This window comes from Typopeltis vanoorti, chromosome 5 (assembly GCF_054136105.1).
Source record: "Typopeltis vanoorti isolate ZY-2024b chromosome 5, IOZ_Tvanoo_1.0, whole genome shotgun sequence".
Taxonomy (NCBI): domain Eukaryota; kingdom Metazoa; phylum Arthropoda; class Arachnida; order Uropygi; family Thelyphonidae; genus Typopeltis; species Typopeltis vanoorti.
The window spans coordinates 99,066,522-99,090,711 of record NC_143553.1 but is presented as its reverse complement, the minus strand read 5'-3'; the positions used below and the strand labels follow the sequence as shown (position 1 = coordinate 99,090,711).

Below are 24,190 nucleotides of genomic sequence, written 5' to 3'. Positions count from 1 at the left end.
TTGAGATAATTTGCAGAAGGAGGTAGCCTCCTTCAATTCTAACTGCTGACTAACAGTTTTGCACAATATAACTATAGCATTGTGAAGAGCTTTCCTCTTCGCACCTTGTCATATGCCTTTTCCAGATCTATGAAACTTAAATACAAATCCTTGTTATATTCCCAATATTTTTCAGCTTTTTGTCTTAAAATGAAAATCTGAAACTGACAATCGCTGTTTGGCCTGAATCCAGCTTGTTCTTCATCAGGCTTCCCTTCCCCAATTGTTCTTAGTCGTTTCTCAAGTATACTTGCATAAATCTTACCAAGAACACTTAGTAGGGAAATATGTTCTTAATTCTCACATTCAGTTTTATTTTCCTTTTTATAGATGGTATTATGAGAGATCTGCTCCAATCCGATGGAACTTGATCCTCTGACCAGGTCTTTTGAATTATGCATTGTAGCCACTGTAAAACTTTTATACCTCCTTAGTTGAGCATTTCTAGTCAAAGTTCATCTACTTCTACTGCTGCTGCCTTTATACATTTCAGGTTTTTGATGACTTTTTCTACTTCAAGTATGGATATATATTTCTGAGTGCATTCCTGTTGGTAGTTTACTACCACCATATTGTGACACTGCTTGTTTCATTTAGCAGTTTTTCAAAGTAATAACTCCAAACATCTAGAATATCTTTATCTTCAGTTTTGTTTTCATGTCACCTTTATCATCTCATATTCCTTTTATGGAATTTGCTCCTCCATTTCTTACCTTTTTCAATAGTCTCCAAAATAGTTTGTCACCTTCATGATATTTATTATTATTATTATGTGACACCTCCAGGGAGTCCAAAGACTCATCAAGGGAAAGTGTGCCAACAGCATCGAACAATTGTTTCCCTTCCAACTACTAACCACGCTCAAACTTGCTTAACTTTTTGCAAGCCATTAGTAGCAGAGGCTCTACCAATCGACCAACCTTTTCATGATATTTATTTTCTATGTGCTTGCTAGATTCTTCCCATGACTTTTGTTTAGCTAGTTTTACACAGTGCTTCACTTTCTTATATTTTTCTCTGTATTCTCTTAAGCACAAGCTGACTTACTTGCCAGGAAATTTCCATATGCTTTCTTCTTTTCCTTGACTGCCTCTTTAACTTCCTGTGTCCACCATGGAGTTCTGATTTTTCTATCCTTACAGACAACCTCATTACAAAGTTTTCTTCAGGGTTTGCCTCTGATGAAATTCCAAAGTTTGGTTCTTGTTTTCAGACTGTTTAATTTTTTCTTCAATGATGTTTGTATATTTCAGTCTACAATTCACCTCTGAAAGCTGCTCAACTTTGATTCGTTTTAAAACTTTCTTACTCACTCTTCTTCTCAATATGAAATTCAATTGTAACCTGCTCAAAACAAGGTAGTGATCACATTCTATTTCAAGGCCTCTGTATACTTGAGTGTCCTGAACCAGTAGGAAAATATCTCTATGAATGAGATAATGATATTTTGAGATCCTTACTAAGGATCAATGAGACTTTGCTTTCTTCTTGAATCTTCTCTCCATGTGAATTAGTGCACATTTTTATGTCGGAACGTGGTGTTACTAATAACTGATCCATGTCCTGAACAGAAATCCAGCAAGCATTTACCATTATAATTATCTTTGTGCTTTTCTCGAAATTTTCCCAAAACATTTCTATATGTCTGGTAATCATTTTCTACTCTGCTGTTTAGATCTCCAATAAGGACTAACTTTTCCTTTTTCATTGTGCTAACTGCCCTCTTCTTCTAAATATGAGGATAATCTTTTTCAAGAAGATTATCCTCATATTTAGTGTTGAATGTTATAGCCACTCCCTGTTATCCCTGATTGTTATTGCCCGAATATTTGTGGCTTAGAAAGATCTCATCTGTTTCTGTCTTCTTTGTTTCAGTCACACCTGTTTTGTCAATTTGGTACTTATCTGATTCTTCTTCTTCTAGTTCCATTTCTTTTCCATTGATAAACTTCTTATGTTGATAGTATCAATCTTTAGCTCTGCTGATATTTAGTTGGGATGTGTTCTGGGATTTATTCCAGTATCTGTCTGTGCTGTTTGCCCTGGTTCCCTGAAGAAAACAATGGGACCTTGTTTAACCATGCGATGCCCCAGCCGTCATGAATTTCTGTCATGTTTTACCATCATTTTACATTGTGGTTAAGCCAATAAGAATACAATTTGTTGGCAAAATGTCAAATTGTCATCCTCTCCCTGTTCATTTAGTATCCAGGTAGATACCTAGCAGGGTGCACCATGGGAAAGTGAAGATTGAACATTAGGTCAGAAGCTCTGATCTGTTCTCTGCATTCCTTAAAATGCTACTTGGAGGTCTCCTCCCAGTTATGCAGATTTGACCCTTAATTAATCCATAATAATAATAATAATAATCATTATTATTATTATTATGTTAATATTAATATATAATAATCACAATAGCAAATCACGAAAACGAACATTATTACCTTAGGCAGAATCACATGCACACTAGTTGCAAAGTAGCAGCATTTGAAATCCTAATTTTAACCTGATAACCTCAACTGCACATGTGCTAGCCTCGTATAATGCTGAATTTTGATTGGCATTAAATGCAACATGGTATTGTACAATTCCAACTAAATTGCATATTGCTTTATTGAAACTTGCATTGTGACCTCGCTGTATTTATGACAGGAAAGGCTAAAGCTAAAGATAAATGTCAATCCCAAAATAGAGAACTAGTTGTTTTTTTTTTGGTGAGGTGGTATTATCAGTATTAATGGAAGATGAACTAAAATCTTCTTTTAATTGTGTGTAGCATTGAAGACACGTTCATAACCTCACTGAAGAATGGTGTGGAGATCAATGTTTAAAATACTAAGGATCTTGAAGTTTGGAATATTTGTGCAAAGTTTGTTGGATCAGTAGGATGAATGGAGCATATTGTTATTAGGAAAACTGGATAATATTTATGATCAGTGACAGATCATTTCTTTATAATAAAAATATTATTATTATTATTATTACTGCACGGGCCCCTCCATGCAGTCCTAAGACTAATCATGAGGGACCAAAAACTATTGCCATAATATCTATTGTACTTCTCCTTGAAACCATTTACAGGACAAAAGAATTTACAATGCTTAGGGGAGTCTCTTTAAGGTTAAAGCCAAAACTGGGAGAAGAACTCCACATCTCCTTTCAGGAATGTGGACAACTGACTGCTTTTTCTTTAATGTTCAGTTCTCACCTTCAGCTAGTGCACCCTGTTCATAGGTGTCTACTGGGTACTGAACAAACAAGGACTGACTGACAATTTGCTAAGATGTTATATTCAGGCAATAATGATCAAGGAAATATCATTACTGGGACTTATTCAACCAAATTGTATTCTCTATTGGCTTAAACCGCAGATGCATATGATGGTACAACATGATGAGATTTCATGCTGGCTTGGGCCATCACCCAGTTAAACAAGGTTCCCACTGTTTTTGTCAGGGAATCAGGGCAAATAGTAAAAAGACAGCTACTGGAACAAGCCCCAACTCAACATCTAGAAGAATGAACTCTATTTCAGAAGAACTGAAGAGAGAAACCATCAATATAAGGAGTTTATACTCCTTATATTATGGAAAGGAAATCGAACTTGCAAAAGAATTGAAAAAGTCCCATGTGGCCATAATTGGCATTACTGAGATGAAAAAGACAAAAACAGGTGGTATCTTACTAAATAATACGTATAAGATGTTATATTCAGGCAATAATGATCAAGGAAAGGAAAGAGTGGTAATAGCATTCAACACCTGGCATGAAGATAAACTTCTTGATTGGAAAGCAGTTTCAAGTCGAGTGGTATGAGTATACTTCAAAAAGGAGAAATGGATAATGAAACTTATTTGTGCCTATGGTCCCACAGAGGGTTCTTCTAAGAAAAAAGTGGAAATATTTTTCAAGTCATTAGAACAGGCATCTGACATAAAGAAAATGGAAAAAATGGTCCTTATTGGAAATCTAAACAGTGGAGTAGTAAATGAATCCTACTAGGAATATAGGAACAGTTTGAGAAAATTTGGAGAAAAGGGGAAAGCTAATAATAATAGTAGGTATTTGTTGGATTTCTGCTCAGGACATGGACCAGTCATTACTAATGCCATGTTCCAACATAAAGATGTTCACATGGAGAGAAGACACAAGAAATAAGAAAAACCTCATTGACTACATCATTGTTTATAGTGATATATTTATGCTGGTTCAAGAGTGTATAGAGGATTTGAAATTGAAAGTGACCATTACTTAGTGGTAATGGAGGATAAAAATAGATATTACATTGAAAAGAGCAGCATATAAGGAAGTTTTAAAAGGGATTAAAGTTGAGCAGCTTTTACAGGTAAACTGTACACTGACTATATAAATTAATAAATCTTCATTAAGCAGACTGCTAAATGAAGCAGTTCTATAAACAAAAATTTGAAGCAGTTTGAAAACAAGAACCACACCTTGGAGTCTATGAAGTAGCAAACTATGAAGAAGTTGTTGATTGATTTGGTGAGTGAGATATATGGTGAAGTTGCCTGTAAGGATAGAAAAATAAAAACCCCATGGTGGACACAAGAAGTTAAAGAAGCAGTTCTGGAAAAGAAGAAATCATGCCAAAGTTCTTAGGAAATAAGTTGGCAGATGCTCTCAAAGAATACAGAGAAAAATGTAAGAGAGCTAAGCTGTAAAGATAGCTATGCAAAAGTCATGGGAAGACTGGTAAGAATGTAGAAAACAAATATCAGGAAGGTGGCAAAACATTTTGGATGCTATTGAAAAAGCTTAGAAATGGAGCAAAGAGTATTGTAAAAGGAATCAAAGATGATTAAATGTGACATAAAAGCTGAAGATAAGGATATCCTAGATGTCTGGAATAATTACTTTGAAAGACTTAAATGAAACAAGCAGTGACAGAGCTGTACTAGAAAATTTTCAAGAGGAATGTGAACAGGAGTACATATCAATACTTGCAGTAAAAAAAACAAACAAAAAAAAACATCAAAAATTTGAAATGTGGAAAGGCAGGTGGAGTAAGTGATATTCAACCAGTAATGGAGAGGTTGAATTTCAGATGATTGGAGTAGAGCTCTAATAGTTCGCGTCTATGAAAAAAGGAATAAAGTTGAATGTTAGAATTACAGAGGAATTTCTCTATTAAGTGTTCCAGGTAAGATTTATTATTATTATTACATGACACCTCCAAGCAGTCTAAAGACTCATCGAGAGAGGGCACCTATTCTACAACTCTCTGTCTCTACCAACTGCAACAAACCACAACTACACCAGCGCCATCCTCCACCCACCTTCACCACTAGTATTTTTCAGACGATCACAAACATCCATGCCCATGGCAGGATTTGAACCCACAGCCTTTTGGCTGGAGAGCAGATATGCTAACCCCTCGGCCAACCAGGCTGGCATTGTGCCAGCATACTTGAAAATAGGTTGAGAAAGATTGTGGAAGGGAAACTTAGAGGGAAAGAACAATCTGCATTTAGGTCAAATATAGGTGGTCAAGATCAGATTTTCACTTTACAACAAATAGTTGAGAAATCATGAGAATGTGACAAAGATCTGTACTTTAGTTTTGTAGACTTGGAAAAGGCATATGACAAGGTGACCAGGAAAAAGCTTTTCAAAACACTACAGATGTCAGACTTAGCTCTTTGCTTTATGCACATGATGTTGTACTCCTAAACACATCTAGTGCAAGTCTCCAGGATTCTCTAACTAAATTGAATAACAGCTGAAACAGATTTGGCATGAAAATTAGCAATAAAAAGACCAAAGCTATGAAACTAGATAGAAACATTCAACACATTAACTGCATTTTGGATGGAGCCTATAGAACAATGTTAGCCTTGTTAGCATTCAAGTAAAATATGTCAGACATAGAGATAAACAACAGAATAAGCAAAGCTGGTATGGTAGGAGTTCAGCTGAATAAATTAATATGGAAGAAGAGAGAAATTAGCCAAAACATCAAACTAACAAAGGCTAGTTCAGAAGCCTTAAGGTAGCAGCCCTACCACTGAACTATCCATCGCCAGGCTAGTCACTTGACATGGAGAACATTATTCTACTTTTAAGCTGACAGAAAAATGTAATTGGAATGAATATATGGAGAACGACCCTGGAATGGAAAAGGTAAAACGAAAACGGAAACGACAAAATATAATACATATAGCAAACTGGAATGATAGCAGTAATCACTGAAACAAAAAAAGAAATTAAAAGGGACCATGAGAACCAAAAATTTTAATGTGATATATAGTGGAGTTGACAGAGACCAAAGAGCACAAGCAGAAGTTATGATTTACATTCATAACTTCCTTATAGCAAACTGGAATGATAGCAGTAATCACTGAACCAAAAAAAGAAATTAAAAGGAACCATGAGAACCAAAAATTTTAATGTGATATATAGTGGAGTTGACAGAGACCAAAGAGCACAAGCAGAAGTTATGATTTGCATTCATAACTTCCTTTCAAAACAGTTAAAATATTATAAGTTATGGAATGAAAGAATAATAGACGCTAGAATAAAAATAGATAGAGGGTATTTAACAATAATTGGTTTATATGTGTCAGAAGAAGGAAGAGAGCAGGATAATATTGAATTTTATAATCAGTTACAAAATATATATAATAAAATAAATAAAAATGTAAGACTTATTATTGTTTATGTGACCATAGATTTAATTACTATATACGTTCATATAATAACGCCTACTGGTTTCGCTAACAACTGTCTTGCTTTCTCAAGGCTTGAACGGTAAACACAAAAAAATGATAAATGCACAAAGTATAAAGAATACCAAACCGTTAGTAACTATAAGGTAACTAAGTTGGTATGTTCGTGTGACAACGTCAGCATGTATTGCAGATCTTTAGTCCATGTCCTGAACACGCATTGCATGAGCACGCGTTATATGATTGTTGGCATACTATAGTTCCATCAAACTGAGTGAATTGATTAAATTTTTCCAAGTCTCATTCAATATGGCACCTTGATTTCTGTTTAGGTTGCTGCCTGTCTGTAGGACTACTGTTGCTTCTTTGAATAATCGATATCTGAAATCATCGTCTATGTAGGGCATAGAACTATTTTTATATGAACATATATAGTAATTAAACCTATGGTCACATAAACAATAATAAGTCTTATATTTTAACACTTCATGACCAAATATGAATACTATAAATAAAAATGATTATGTAATATTAGCAGGAGACTTAGATGCAAGAATTGGAAACACGAAAATTAATAATAATATAGGAATATATGGAGAACATACTCTAAACAGGAATGGTAAAAATTTGATCGACTTTGTAGTTTATAATAACCTAAAAATAATGAATTCTTTCTATAAACATAAATACATATATAAATATACTTGGGCAGCAAGAGGATGGAAATCAATATTAGACTATTTTATCTCAAATGAAAAGACATCAAAGTTCTTTTTAGATGTTAGAGTTCAGAAATAAGTAGTGGGTTTGGCGCTGTAGGTGCCGGGGGGGGGGGGGTAGCCCCCTAGTATAATATAATAATATAATAAAATAAAAATAATAATTAAAAATAAAAGGAAGGCGAGGTCGCAGTCGGCAGCATCTGCGGTGGAAGAGAAGATAAGTTTTTGCTATTTAGTATAGTTGAATATAGCGTTTATATATATATATATATAATACAGTGTTTATGTAGCGTTTTCTCGGCAGTAAGGAATGATGGTGGCCGCAGCTGCAATCACAAATGGCGGGTCACCAAGTCCTCCGCCATTTAAGAACTTTATTATACATAACATAATAAAGGACTTTGTGGCATGTATGAGTCCTGGGAGTTGGATATGTGGTGGGTGAGAGAAGGGGGGGGGTGCATATATGTGCAAAATGTAGGCAATGGGAGGAATTCGATGAATTAGATATTTCAATAACTGACCTAGTTGCGTCAGGGATGGGGAAATGAATATCGGGAGACAAGTAGTGTGATAGGAGAGAATGACGAGCAAAATATGAATGAGAAAATAAGAGTCGGGAGTGTGGAAGGCTTAAATGGCTGTGAAGTTTTTGGAGATGGCTTGATTGGGAAAATGAATGGCGAGTAAGAGCGACTAACTTTCAGAGAGGGATAGATGAGCTGAAAGAGGAGGTGGAATGTCTTGTGAGCAAGGTGAGAAGTATGAAAGATGAGATTAGGAGAATGGAAGAGATGAATGCAAGGCAAATCAGAGTAGGAATGAGAGAGAGTTTTGGGAATGACACAGAAGAGGAGAGAATAGGAGTAGTAGAAGAGAGGGAATGAGAGAGAGAGAGAGAGAGAGGTATGGGAATGATAAAAGAGGAGAGAATAGAAATAGTAGAAGAGAAGGGAGTGAGAGAGAGTTATGGGAATGAGAGAATAGGGAAGAATGGAAAGAGTCAGAGAGAGGAAATGAGAAGAATGCGAGGGAGTACTGGGACCAGGGATAGAGTGATGCCAGGACAGCAGGTAAGTAGGGGAACATGGAGAGAAAGGGTTAGAGGAGAGAGAGTGAGGGATGCAGGTGAGCAATCAAGGACAGAGTGGTAAAGAGGCGTGATGTATGGAGATTTGATGATTCGTGATGTTCAAGATAAGATGGCAGAGGCATGTTTGCCTGGAGGGACGATAGAAAGTGTGGCTATGGAAATTAAGCGGGGTGAAAGGATGTGCCCACCATCATAAATGATTGTGATGGGGACAAAATGACTTGATAGGCAATGTAAATCAGGCAGTAAGAGATCTGAGATTCTTGCTTGAGGTTGTGCAAAAGAAAACACAGAGAGGAAAGATTGTGTGCGTGTTGCTCAGGTATGATAGTGACGAGCTGAGCAGAAGAGCAGTAATACTGAATAGCCAGAATGTGTCAGAAGAGAGGATTGGAATATGTGGATGCTTGGAGGGCATTTGAGGACAGAAGAGAACTGTATGTGAGAGACCACTTGCATTTGAATGAGGAAGGACGAAGGCATCTGGAGAAATTGCTGTTTTCTGAATGAGTCAGTGTGTCAGTGCAGGGAAACTAGAATTCCCAGGGTGGATGGTAGCAGGGGTGGCCTCTTGTGGGAATGGGTGCTTGGGGAGGGGGAACAACATCAGGTAACACTGAGTCCAGTTGGGTCGAGAGGAGGATAATGATAGGTATGCTAGTAGTGACATTTTTATGCTTTATACTGATGTCAGGAGTATCCCAAAATAAAGGAGATGAATTGATGCGCTGATAGCATCAGCCTGGCCAGAGATTATCATGATCTCTGATAGCGGTTGACTAAGGATGATATAATAACAGGAATTGAAGTAGCAGGGTACAGCATTTTTCGGCAGGATGGGAAAGGAAAACTTGGTAGTGGAGCACTGCTTATGATAAGTGATGACTTACAGGGTGTTCGGGATAAATTTGACATATTTATAATTAATTATATTTTTCCGTAAGTTACATGTATTAACACACACTTCTCTTCATTTAAAAGTTTGGACCCTTCTTCATTCACATACAAGATGTCAGAAAGGATGGATAGCTGGAACCCACCTGAATCATGGAAGAGAATAACTTGTATCATGATGATTCGTGCCCGCCATCAAAATAAGGATATTACGACTGCTGCCCAATGCTCCCTGAATACAGTAAAAACAATCAGGCATGAACTAGAGACTTGCAATGGTGACTACGAGGATGTAGCAAGAAGAAAGATCCCTAGCAGACGATCTGATTGCGTTCGTACAGCAGAATTCCTCGCAAATCTGCAGGAACAGGTGTTGAAGAACCCTGGCATTGGAATTCGGGCTTTGTTCGTGGAGTTGCTAACTGTAGTCAAGCCCTGGATAACAAGGGTAGGCAATGGTAGGCCGTATGTATGGCAGCAGGATTCGGCCCCTTGCCACACCTCTGGGAAAAGTCAAAAATGGTTGTCTGAAAATTTCTACGACTTCACCAGTCCAAATGTTTGGCCTCCAAACTCCCCAGACCTTAACCCCATGGATTATTTTGTATGGGGCGCAGTTGAAAAAGACACCAATCGCACTTCCAGTAATACAAAAGCCCAGTTAATGGATAAAATTAAAACAGTTTTTGCGGCCCTTCCCAGGGAGACTGTAGCATCAGCTTCTTCGAGGTTCCGAAGCAGAATTGAAGCTGTGATCGATGCTAATGGTGGTTATTTTGAGTAAATCTTGTTGATAGTATTGTAATTAACTCTGCCTGTAATGTTTTTTTGTCAATTCATTAAATTTAATAGATACAAAGAAGATTTTCTTTTTCCTTACGAAACTGTCAAATTTATCCCGAACACCCTGTATGTCCTCTAAGAGTGAAGGCTTTAAAAGGCACTGACCCTAATGGTTTTGAAAGTATATGGCATGAGATAGAAGTGGCTAAGACAGGATATTTAGTGGGGTGTTGCTACAAACCAGGGAGCATAGAGGCTGGGGAGCAGGAGATGTTTAGGCAGTTGAGCTTGGCAAGTACAAGAAGAATGATTGTAATGGAAGATTTTAACTACAGCAGTATAAGCTGGTAAGAGGAAAATGCATGTAGTAATAAGGGGATAGAATTTCTAGAATTCTTGAGGAACAAATGTCTTAGGCAACATGTAATAGAGGGAACAAGAGTTTCAAGAGTTTTGGATATGGTCATAGCATCAGAAGAACTGATTATAACTGAGATGACATCTCTCCCACCAGTTGGAGAGATTGACTATGTTGTTTTGACTTGGAAGATGAATAGACATGAAGGTGTATCAAAGAAAAGGGAACGTATGTGGAATTATAAGGCAGGTGATTATAATAGTCTTAGGTATCAACTAGCTGCAGTTTCATGGAGGGAGGAATTGGAACGGCGAGATATCATCAGTGCTTGGAAAATTGTGAAGGAATATTTGTTAGCCGCAACAGTAAGCTGTATTCCACAAGTGAAGAAACAGACACAATTTGGTGTCAAGTGGATGACAAACAATATCAAACAGGAACTGCAGTTGAAAAAGAGATTATGGAAGAGATATAAGGAGAGGGGTGGAGTGCAGATACACAAAGAATATAAGTTGATGGCCAGGAGAGTGACTAGTATGGTGAGTAAGGCAAAACTGAAATATTTGAAGAGATTGGCACTAAGACCCAAAGAAAATCCTAGGGAATTTTTTTAGCTATGTGACCAGTAGGAGGAGAAATGATTGTGGAAGAATGACATTGCTGGATAAAAATGGGATGCAGAGGACATAGTAGAGTTGTTCAATGAGCAATTTATTGGAATATTTCATCCTGGAGAATAAGTTTTAATACTAGAGAGATAGGGCAGGTTCAGGGTTTAGAGGTGCAAGAGGAGAGTGTGTTCCAAATACTGATTACTCTGGATATCAGTAAAGCTATGGGACTGCATGGTATTTCACCACAGGGTTTTGAGAGAATGTGCTAAAGAACTGACAGCTCCATTGACCTGGCTCTTCAAAGTCTGGCTGCGGGAAAGGTGCCCAAGGAATGGAAGAAAGGTAAGATAGTGGCACTGCACAAGGGCGGTAGCAGACTGGAAGTGTTTAATTATAGGCCAGTTTGTGTGTCATCAGTAGTTGTTAAGGTCTTGGAGAAATTAGTAAGGGACTATATACAGCATTGGGCAGATAAGGGTAATGTTATCTGTGAGAATCACATGGATTTGTGAAGGGGCTCTCTTGCTTTAGTAATATGAAAGTGACAAGAATGGTTGATGAGGGAAAGGCATATACTGCCATTTTTTTCAATTTTGCAAAGGTGTTTGACAGAGTGCCACATAATAAGCTGATATTTAAGCTGCAGCACATGGGTTTAAATATCAGGTTAGTCAAATGGATTAATGATTGGCTGTCTGATAGGTATCAGAGAGTTTTTGTGTATGGTGGGGCAATATCAAGGAAGCAAAAGTTACAAGTGGGGTTCCACAGGGCTCAGTACTGGGACCTGTATTGTTCAACCTTTATATTAATGATATTGTCAATGGATTGCAAAGGGACATCCAGTTGTTTGCAGACGATGTGAAGCTGGGTTATCAGTAATAGTGCAGATGTGGCTGCCCTGCAAGAGGATTTGAATAAACTAGACAGATGGGCAAATGAATGGGAGTGTCGTTCTAATGTAGAAAGTAAATTCTTGAAGTTTGGGATCCATTGATGGAAGATGCATACTTGATTGGAGGAGCTATAACGTAGGAAGTAGGAGAGACGAGATCTGGGGATAATGGTTGATAGAAAACTGAAATTCAGGGAACATATTACAAAGGTGGTGAAGGTAACCCAGAGGATTGCTCCAATACCGAGAAGGACTTTGACCTCCAGAGATAAGCATTATCATTCCATTGTTCTCAAGTTTGGTCCCCACGATTTGAAGGGAATAAATTAACTGTGGATAGGATACAGAGGCGGATAACACAGATGGTTCTAGGACTGTACAATGTCAGTTACAAGGATTGACTGAGGGAATGTGGACTGCAGAGTTTGAAGGAGAGGTGATATGATCGAGACTTTTAAACTGTTGAGAGGCAGTTACAGGATAGACATTTGGGAGTTCTTTTGCTTGTGGAATGGTGGCAAGGAGCAATGACAATTGGGGGTGGGGGGGGGACATCCCTGGACGTTACAAAAGGAAACTGTGAGCAAGAGGGTGAGGAGTGGTTTCTTTGCGTGGAGGGTGGTTGAACCGTGGAATGCATTGCCTGAGAGAGAGGTTAGAGCGAGAATGGTCAATGAATTCAAGGAATGGTATGATAGACTTTGTGTTTCCTAAGAAGAACCTCCCACGATGAGTCTTTTGATTCCATGGAGACCTGATTAATAATAATAATAATATACTCTATATTTAAACTAAACCTAGTTCAAAAACAAATCAGACTAAAAGTATACAATACATTAGCCCTGCCAGTCCTATTGTATGGAAGTGAAATCTGGACAATAAGACAAACAAAGATTAATAACAGCTGAAATGAAGTTTATGAGAAAAACTGCAAAGTATACTCTATTTGTCACAAAAGAAATGAAGTAATTATGAAAGAATTAAACCAGGAATCAGTAATAGAAAAAATTAAAAATATAGACATAAATGGATGGAACACGTTCAAAGAATGAAAACAGAAAGATTACCAAAACCACCCTCCACGCAAAGAAACTACTCCTCACCTTCTTGCTCATAGCTTCCTTTCGTAACGTCCAGGGATGTTCCCCCCCCCCACCCCCAATTGTCATTGTTCCTTGCCGCCATTCCACAAGCAAAAGAACTATTGTTGAATGCTAACAATATCAAGTTCCTTTCTAATATCTTCATTTTTAATATAATTCTGCCATTGATACCATCTGTTCACTCTCCTGATTTTTCTCAGAACCCTCATATCGATGATCTCTGGTCTTTGATCAAGTGCTTTAGTACAAGCCATTAGGAAAAAGAAAACCAGGACATCCTCTTAAAAGAATCCACGATGACTTCTAGAGTGGCCGGAATAGGCCACTCTAGGCCTAAATCCTTAATAGGCATGATGATGCTGATGACCAAACTAACAGTATACAAGACAGTGTTCAAACCTGTTTTAAGTTATGGATCTCATAGTTAGCTTAGAAATAAAGCACTTGATCAAAGACCAGAGATCATCGATATGAGGGTTCTGAGAAAAATTAGGAGAGTGAACAGATGGTATCAATGGCAGAATTATATTAAAAATGAAGATATTAGAAAGGAACTTGATATTGTTAGCATTCAATAATATATAAGCAGAGCTAATTTAGATTTGCCCACTTAAATAGAATGGTTATGGAAAGATTAGCAGAAAGGTGTTTGATGCGAAAATGGCAGGAAAGAGACCCAGAGGAAGACTAAGGTTTAGGTTGATTGACATAGTCAAATGTGCCTTAGAAACATGAAATATTAGAAATCAAAGATGTCAGGAAATTATATTCTTGGTTTAATTCTTTATCCAAGTGTAAACAAAAGCGGTTGCTCATGAAATAACTTCACAACTGGGAAACTTGTATATAGAAACTAATGACTTCACATCACTTGCATTGTATCCCATAATGCAACAGCACATATCCTTACAGATATGTATAATGCAGTGCCTTATGGGAAGAGTCACTACCCAGACTAGTTACAAACTTTATTGAGGTCTCATTAGTGGGAGCCAGAGCCAGAACTGATACTAAGGTTGAAGTAATGCAGAAGTCATATTCCCATATACAAGTAGACAAAAGGTGTCACACCTTATTACTGAAATACTCTTGATTAGAGATAGATATCGAAAGTTTTCCCACTTGGTTATACTATAAATTAATTTTTATTAGTTTTATATTAATTTTAGTAATTATAAATAAGTTAATTTATGCTATAAGTTAAGGTGTAACACATTTTGGCTACTTGTATATGGAAATAGTTCTGGTTCTAGCTCCCACTGATGAGACCTCAATAAAGGTTGAAACTGTCCTGGGTAGTGATCCTTGCCATAATGCATAACATTATGCATATCAGTAAGGATATATGCTTTGCATTATGAGATACTAAGGCAAGTGATGTGAAGTATGGAGTGCTTGGCTGGAGAGCTGATACGCTAACCACTCGGCCAGCTAGGCTGGCCGAGTGGTTAGCGTATCAGCTCTCCAGCCAAAAGGCTGCGGGGTTCGAATCCCACCTTGGGCATGGATGTTTGTGATTGTCTGTGGAAATACTAGTGCTGGTGGTCAGCAGTAGATGGTGTAGTTGCAGTCATTTGGTAGCTTGAGTGGTGGAGACAGGGTCGTAGAGCTAGTGCCCTCCCTCATTGAGTCTTTGGACTCCCTGGAGGTGTCAAATAATAATAATAATAAGTTATTAGCCTCTATATTCTAGTTGTCCAGTCATTCAGGCAAACTTTGTTTGCTTACACTTTGATAAAGGATTAAACCAAGAATATAATTTCTTGGCATCTTTAATTTATTGTATAACCAAGTGGAAAAACTTTCAACATGAAATATTAGATATTTCATGTTGAAAGCTCTTCAGCCTATTACTTGTGAGCACTCCAATAATATTGGAGTGCTCACAAGTAATAGGCTGATTTGGAGGAAAGTTGTTGATCATAATCATGCATTGAACTTAATCATGTATTCCTGTCATCATAGCCTGAACACACCCTTGTGGGTAAATATCAGAAAATTGATGATGAGTGCTTACAACTAACTGAAGCAACACATTTCATTCATTCACCACTCTCCAAGCAAAAATCTTGTACACCATTGCTAACCACACTCTTACTGAAATTCCAGGGATGACCTCTTGTTCTGCTTCCTCCAGTCAGTGCTGAAACATTTCACCCCCTCATCAATCTTATAAAATCCTTTAAGTAATTTAAATGTTTCTATCGTATCTCCTCCTTTTTTTGCCTATAAACAAACTTTCACAATTCACAAACCCTCAATCTATCACCATCTTGGTCACTTTTCTCTGGATCCTCTCCAGCACTCTCATTCCCAAGAAACCTATGGTGACCAGACCTGAGCACAGTAATCCAGATGTGGTTGTATCAGGACTTTATAAAGAGGAATGATAAGTTTGTTAGTGTTTTCTTCGATAACCAAGTAATCCTGTTAGCTTCCCTGGCTATTTTAGCAATCTGCCCTCTAAACTTCAACTATCTACTACTACTACCACCCCCAAATCTCCAACTTCATCAATTTCCTGGAGTACAGTTTCCTTATTGTGGTACACAGCATGTAATCTTTGTATCCCAAAATGCATAACTTGATATTTTCCCACATTAAATTGACATCCATTATGTTTTGCCCATACTGTCAGCCTCTTTAAATCATCCTGCAGTCTTTATACATCATCTTGATTAACTATTACTCTACCCAACTTTGCATTATCAGTAAACAACTGAATATTTCCCTTCAAATTATTTCCTATATTATTAATGTACAAATTAAAGAGCAGTGGTCCAATCACAGAGCTCTTCAACACACCACTAGTCACCTGCCTTCTCCTGGATTCTGCTCTTCCATATATTACTTTTTTGGTATCTGTCCAACAGGCACACTTTTATCTATAGCACCAGTTTCCTATCCCTTCCCATTTGTTACAGTTTGCATAACACAGTTCCATGTGGTGTACTGTCAAATGCCTTGGTAAAATCCAGCAGTATCATCGTGTAGCCATTCCTTTTATCTAAATGTATTATAAAAAGTTAATAGATTACTAAGGCATTGCTGACCCTTCACAAAGCCATGCTGCCCCCTATAGAGTATTATATTCCTATTCATCCATTCCTGAATTCTCTTTTTTGACCAACTTTTTCAGTAATTTTACCACCACTCCTGAAATACTGGATCTATAATTTGCTGCCTATCACAGACTGAAATCCTCCTTTATGCAAAGTTATTATTTTATCCTCCTCCTACTTTCTTGGGACTTTGATGAGACTTAAATCAAACAACCTAGTCAGATATCACTAGTTCCCCTTGCACATTTTCATAAAATTCTAGCTGATATCCCATCCAATTACACAGCAGTATTTGCATTCAGATTCTGCAATATACTAAGTACCTCCAGTTCTTCAACCTCTGTCATAACAATGTCTTCACTTGGATGATATACCTTTGCAAAATGATCACTCAGTAGCTCAACAATTTCATCTGCCTCGGTTATCTCTCTACCATCTGCATTCATTAAAGTTATCCGTTCATAGTCATTTTTCCTCCTACTTGTCACATACTGAAAAAAAGTCTTTAGATTTTCTTTTGCCTGTTTGGCTAATTTCTTCTCATAATCTGATTTGCCTTCTTTACTAATTTTGTCACCTTTCTTGCCTTATCCTTGTAATGTATTGTAGGCAGTAGACAGAATGAAGTGATTTAAGACTAAAGTCTTAAGTCACTTCTGCTTTGGTAGAGAAATCTGAAGAAAGAAGGCTATTCACTATCATATGCATATGCAACCAAAGAAAAAAAACTGGCTACCCTGTTAGTAAACAAGACTGAGTAAGGCACACAAATGCATTGTGGGCTGTCTGCCTTGCAGAAGACTGCTTTTAGGTGGCATGCCAGTGACATAGGTATATCACATCAAGTTTTTAAAACTTGAAATTTTCTCATATCCCTTTCAAGGTAATTAAGGTTCAAATTTATGTTGAGGTCTGCATATATTAGTGAATATTAGAAATAGATTTCTTATTACAAAAAAAGTTTGTATGTTTTATTGCTGAATATATAGAGTCTAAAAAAACCTAGTTATTCACTAAATTCTCATTGCCTTGTTTACATAAACACACAGATAGCCATGAAAGATTGCATCATTGCAGTACCTGGAACTAACATGGATGTCCAAAATATTGATGGTACTGATGGTCAGTCTGTGATAACATAGAGTACACCTAACTTTGGTGAAGATCAGTCATTCTGCAGCAAAATTACCTACACCTTTACATTAATTGGCTTGTTAACAAAGTAGCCCTAAATGACTTAGAAAACAAGTATTAAACAATCAGATCAGAAGAAACTCTAGAAGTGAACTAACTTAAGCAGGGTTAGGATGTGCATCCCCCCCCCTAGATAAGATTGATTACTAACACTTTAATGATTGAAAGGTTTTGAATTACTGAAAGTGGTCAGAAACCATATTTGAAACTCCAGAATGAAGCCTAGTTCATTTTTTTCCTATTTTGTCTTACATGTAGTGCTAATTACATTCTCAGAGTTTTGTTAAACATCATGATGTGACTCATCTCCTCTTTTCTGGAGTACAGCTTTAACATAGTTATTCTGCAGACTGCCTTCTAGATAGTGTACTCTATTAAACTTAATAGTAATTAATGCTTTGGGAGGCTTCCAGGTCATCTGGTGAATAATCACGCTGCCACCATTCTTCTAAGTGTTCCTGGTGGTATATGGGAGGTACTGCTCAGGCCATGATTTGTAAAAGATTCAGGTGAAATTCTTTCCAGACACTGTTCGTGTGGGCTAGTAAAATAAATCCATTACTGTAATAGATTTATGTGCAGAAAAGGCAAAACCCGCTTGCCCGTGCCAGAGATCGACTAACTCGGGAACTGATCCCCGAGTTAGTCGATCTCTGGCACGGGCAAGCGGATTTTTCCTCTCGGAAACTCGGGTTTTTTGTCCCGTAAACTCAAGAAAATCGACCGTAGAACCCACATTATCTCAGACACGAAATACGAGTGTTATGGTTAGGGACCACGAGATGGCAGCACCTGTAGAGCCATCTCTCTTCACTGCGTGCCGCTTAATTAGTGATAGCCTTGGGCCAGCTATCTCTGATTGGGTACCAGTGGAGATTGAACTGCCCACTAAGTCTCCAAAAGTTAAATAGGGTTAAAAACGGCCTCGTATACTCCCTGTATATACGGGAATAAAAAGGCGTTAGCTGATTTTTTTTTTTTCTTGATACAAAATTCAAATTCAAGTTCTTCAAACACTTCTCATTTCTAACTACACACAGTTTTCATTTCCGAGGTGGCATTTGTTCATGTTAACTCTCAGTTTGGTCTTCATTATCAAAAAATTTCTCTACCTCATTCAATGAAATTCATTTGCCATCTGACACACTCTCCTAATGCCACCAACCATTCTGAACATTTTTATTTTTTTTCTATAAACATTGATTTTCACCAGTTGAACTTTCCTAATAGTGAAATCATCTTGATGATTTTATTGTATCGTCAGATCTATGCATTCTTGTGAAACAAACTTTAATTTACTACTGCTAATAGCTGTCATTATAAATCCTTTTGTAGCTAACGTATTCCCATATAAATACTGTTTAAAATACTTTTAAAGTACAAGATTTTTTTTTATTATTATTATTCATACAGAAAATCCTACATTAATCAAACCAGAAGTTTTTTAAAAGAAGAACAGCTGTGACATTGAACACACAAATTAGAGATTAAAACTTGAGAATCTTCCTCCATGAAGTAGTGGAGGTCTTTTATATGCCTATATTTCATATCATACCTTGAGGACCCCCCCCCCCCAAATAACCACCTAAAAGTTATTTGCAACAGTGATCAACTTATACCAATTGCTTCATATGCATTTAGTGGCCACTTTATTAGAAACCCCTCCCCATTTAGGAATGTAGACCATTTCTGAAGACGTTGAGTCAAATGGCTGTAGTTTACTATACAAATCAGGCGGACAGACATCTGACAGTTCTGTTTTTTTGTGTTTGATGCAAAAGATATGACTTAAGTGACTGAGTGTGGTATGATTTTTAGTGCTGGGTCTGTGTGGTTTGGGTACATGAGCAGACAACTATTCCAAGTCTCAATGCTGTCAGCTAAGAACAGAAAGATACGGCTTCAGTGGGCATGTGATTACCAACAGCTGACTGCTGATGACTGCAAAAATGTTGTCTGGTCTGACAAGTCATGGTTTGTACTATCATGCTGTGGGCAGCATCAGAATATTGGAGGATTGGTTCATGGCTGGTGACAGGGATGTAATAGTGCAGGGAATGTTTTCTTGGTACACGTTAGGTCCTCTGATACCAGATGAACACCCATTGCCTGAATGCCACAGCCTATCTTAGCATCATTGTTGATCATGTCCACCCATTAATAGCAACAGTTTATCCATTGTCAAATGGGTACTTCCAGCAAGACAGTGCGCCATATGACAAAGTGTGTAGTATGTTGAAGTGGTTTGAGGACCATGACAGCAAGTTTCAGTGGCTAGCTCATTCTTTAGGCCTCAACCCAATAGAGCATCTCTGGGATCATGTGGAATGAACAGTTTGCAGCAACATCCAATACCACCATCCAATCTACAACAATTAGGCAATGCAATTGTAACAGTGAGGACAAACATCCCAGAGGAACATTTTAGACATGTAGTTGAATCAATACCACAGAAAATACAGGCTGTTCTTAAGGTAAAAGGGGAGTTCCACTCATTATTAAATGCTCCTAATAAAGTGACCACTCAGTGTAGGTAATCCATGCTATAATATTAGATTATAGTTTTCAAAAAGAATTTTATTAGGGAGTTCACAGAGCTTTTATTGCACATTTCTCTAGTCTTATTAACTTTAAAGATGCACTTTCTGATAATATAATGAAAGCTGTACAAGTTTCTTTCTATTAGAAACATATATGAGCAAAGGCTCACATCTTAAAGTTTATTATTATTCAATTGATCTTATAATTTGCCTTAGAATATAAAGATAGTAAGTTTTATTTGTGATTTTGTATTGCAGGTATCTTCTCCTTTATTTAGTATTGGAAAGGAACTACAAAAAGCAGCATATTCTTATCTTTCAGAATACCATAATCTTGTGGGACTGCATTTAATTGAAAGTAAACCTGTACGTGCCTTTGAATTCTTCAGAAGTGGTGCAGAACTTGGTTCAGAAAAGGCACATTTTCATGTGGCAGTTTGTTATGAAACAGGACGAGGTACAGACATTGACATGAGTAAGGTATTAGACTTGTCTGTTTTGTATTTATTTTTAGTTAATGAAGAAAATTTAATTTTCTGTTTGGATCATCTTCAAAACAGATGTAAAATATCAATAAATGTTTTATTGATGTATGTAAAAGTCTTAACAGATGGTAGATGAATGTCATCTCATTAAAACAACACCATTCTGTTTATTGGAATCCTCAAATGGCATGGAAAAAAAACACTGTTTAATTTATTGCAATGAGAATCCTAGCTTATCTGATCCTTGGGTCATATCAACATAGTGTGCTGACCAGCAAGGAACAGTAAGCATCTGACAGTGTCAGTATCCTTGAAAGATGCAGCCTCCATGTGTGAGACTGGAAAGATATGATCAGTGCCTTGATCACTGCTTTGAACCTTCAAAGCAGTGATCATATTTAAAAATTATTTTAACAGAGGTATAGCAGCAGGCTTAGTGTCCTTCCTTCCACTTCCCCATGGAATAATTCTTTGAGCAGAAGTTTTGAATTCCTCTCCTTTAACCACCCAACTGGATTTGATGTGTATACTCTTTAAAATTGCCATGGATGTGAAATGCATGAGGAGTGATATATTTCATCCATGTTGACATCGACATGGTTTAAGCTAACACTAAACAAAGATACACCGACAACATCTTTATAGTTTGATCCCACTACTGCCAGACTTTGGAGATTTCTCAGGCAACACTGTGGTCCACTGGATAGCACTCAGTTCTGACACCTTGTGTTAACAAATTTGGGAAGGGAGAGAAAAAAAATAACATATAATTGTACCACACTCAATATAATGAAACTTAAAATTACAATAATTAATACTGAAATTAATTCATTCAAGTTATATCAATCTGAATGAACTTATTTCTTGCAAATAGCCTTTGTGCATCCATTTGAATGTTACAGACAGTATATTTTGAATATATATCAGTATCTTGATGAGAGTGGGTGAGAACTACATTCCACTCTCACTATGGCAAACTCATAGGACCACAGGAATGGTTTGTTATAGCAGATAGCTTTCTATAGTAAATTTCTTATAGCATAGCGTTGTACCATGTGCTTTAGTCAGGCTTTTTCAATAGTTTATTATGAGTGAGTTTGTTTTAATCATCCGAAATGAAATTTTTGCTCAGAATTGAAGGAGTCATGATAATGGATAAAATGAAAAGTAGCGAAATCAGAAATAAACTTGGAATCACCAACTCCCTAAATGAAACAGTTATTTGCTATAGAGAAAAATGGAAAGAACACATACTGAGAATGAATAGAAGTAGAATGCTTAAAATTCTAAATTATTATTATTATTATTATTATTCAGGCCTCCAAGGAGTCAAAAGACTCATCGAGGGAGGTCCTTCCTAAGACATAAAGTCTGTCAAGACTCATCGAGGGGAGGTCCCCCCCCCCCCTGAGAAACACAAAGTCTATCATACCACTCTTTAAACTCACTGACCGTTCTCGCTCCCACCACTCCATCAGGCAATGCATTCCACGGCTCAACCACCCTCCACACAAAGAAACCACTCCTTACCCTCTTGCTCACAGTTTCCTTTTGTAACTTCCAGGGATGGCCTCTTGTCATCACTCCTTCCCGCTGATCAACCAAGCAAAAGAACTCCCCAGTGTCAACCCTGTAACCACCTCTCAACAGTTTAAAAGTCTCAATCATATCACCTCTCCTTCTTCTATCCACCAAACTCTGCAGTCCACATTCTCTCAGCCGATCCTCATAACTATCCTTGTACAGTCCTGAAACCATCTTTGTCATCCGTCTTTGTATCCTTTCCACAGTTAATTTATCCCCTTCAAATCCTGGGGACCAAATCTGAGAACAATAGTCCAAGTGTGGTCTGATCAGAGACTTATACAACGGAATGATAACCCTCTTATCTCTGCAGGTCAGTGTCCTTCTCATAATAGCAGCAATCCTCTGTGTTACCTTCACCACCTTTGCAATATGTCCCCTAAACTTCAGGTTTCTATCAATCATCAACCCCAGATCTCTTGTATCTCCTACTTCCTACGTTATAGCTCCTCCAATCGAGTATGCATCCTTCCATCAATGGATCCCAAACTTCAAGAATTTACTTTCTGCATTAGAACGACACTCCATTCATTTGCCCATCTATCTAGCTTATTTAAATCCTCTTGCAGGGCTACCACATCTGCACTATTACTAATAATCCTTCCCAGCTTCGCATCATCTGCAAACAACTGAATATCCACCTGCAATCCACTGGCTATGTCATTGATATAAAGGTTAAACAATATAGGTCCTAGTAATGAGCCCTGTGGGACCCCACTTGTAACCCTATGCCTCCTGGAAACTGCTCCACCATACACAACTCTCTGATACCTATCAGAGAGTTGTGTATGGTGGAGCAGTTTACATCCTGAATCCAGTTGACCAATCTGACATCCAGGCCCATGTGCTGCAACTTAAATATCAGCTTATCATGTGGCACCCTGTCAAATGCCTTCGCCAAGTCTAAGAAAATTGCAGTATATGCCTTTCCCTCATCTAATGTTCTTTTATCACCTAAAAGGTACTTGAAGTAGAGGAAGACACCATTATAATGAGAGTCAGCTGTAGTAACTTAAGCTTAAAGTTCTAGAATTTTTATTGTTCTAACAGTGAAAATTCTAAGACTAATTGTCATGTATTCTATTCATAGTTCTAACAATGAGAACTTAATAAAAAATTTAAGCAGATGTTTATGACTGAATAGTTGACGCTTTATTTTCTGAAGGTTTTGCACGGTTTCCTTTTGCAAATATCTATCAAGGTTTTGCACATTTGCCAAAGGAATGTTCAACTGAATTGGCTAGGTCTTTCTTTCATGTGTTTGTATAACTTGAGTCTCAGCTCAATAATGATACCACAGGAATGGAAGAAATGTATGATAGTTTCATTGTATAATGGTGGTGCAAAAACTGATGTGTCTAACTACCGACATAGTGTGGTCTCTGGTGTGGTAGAGTAGATTTTAGAGAGACTGGAAATAACTCATATACACAAATAGGTATACTCTGCATTACGGGTTTACTCAAGGAAGGTCATGTTTGAGCAATTTGCTCATTTTTATAACAATGTTACAGCCGAATTGGATAAAAGGAATGAATACACTATGATAATGTTGAATTTTGCTAAGACATTTGATAGGATATCACATGAAAGGCTGTTGCATAAACTGGAGAATATGGGATTGGAATATAAACTCTTGACTTGGATCAGTGGATGATTGACAGACAGATATCAAAAAGTTGCATAGGGTGGGTGTGAATCTGCCAGATTTAATGTGACCAGTGGTGTACCTCAGGGTTCAGTCCTTGGGCTATTGTTGTTCAATCTATGCATTAATGACGTTAGGAAGGGTATAAGAGATGTACAATTTGCCAGTGATGCAAAGATAAGCAGGGCCATCAAGGATGCTACTGATATTCAGCACTTACAAAATGATTTGAATAGGCTGGGAACTTGAGCAAACGAAAATGGCTGTCAGTTTAATGTTAGTAAGTGTAAAGTTACGCACTCTGGCATGATGAGATTCCCAGCAGCATATTATATTGGCTGGGTTATGCTACAAGAAACTGATGAGGCTAGGGATCTTGGTGTTATGGTGGATAGGAATTTGAAGTTCAAAGGTCACATAGAAAAAGTATAAATACAACTTAGAGGATAATTGTGAAGTTGAAGCGAGCCTTGACATCTAAGGATAAGGA

At 37.4% G+C, this 24,190-nt stretch overlaps 1 protein-coding gene across 1 annotated transcript in view; it reads left to right on the top strand.

Moving 5' to 3' along the window:
• LOC150106685 (uncharacterized) overlaps positions 1–24,190 on the top strand; it is a 250,285-nt gene that overhangs the window by 100,121 nt on the left and 125,974 nt on the right. The window contains exon 5 of the mRNA XM_090392633.1: positions 20,242–20,463. Within this exon, the coding sequence (XP_090248759.1) occupies positions 20,242–20,463 (222 nt within the window). The remainder of the gene's footprint in view (positions 1–20,241; positions 20,464–24,190) is intronic.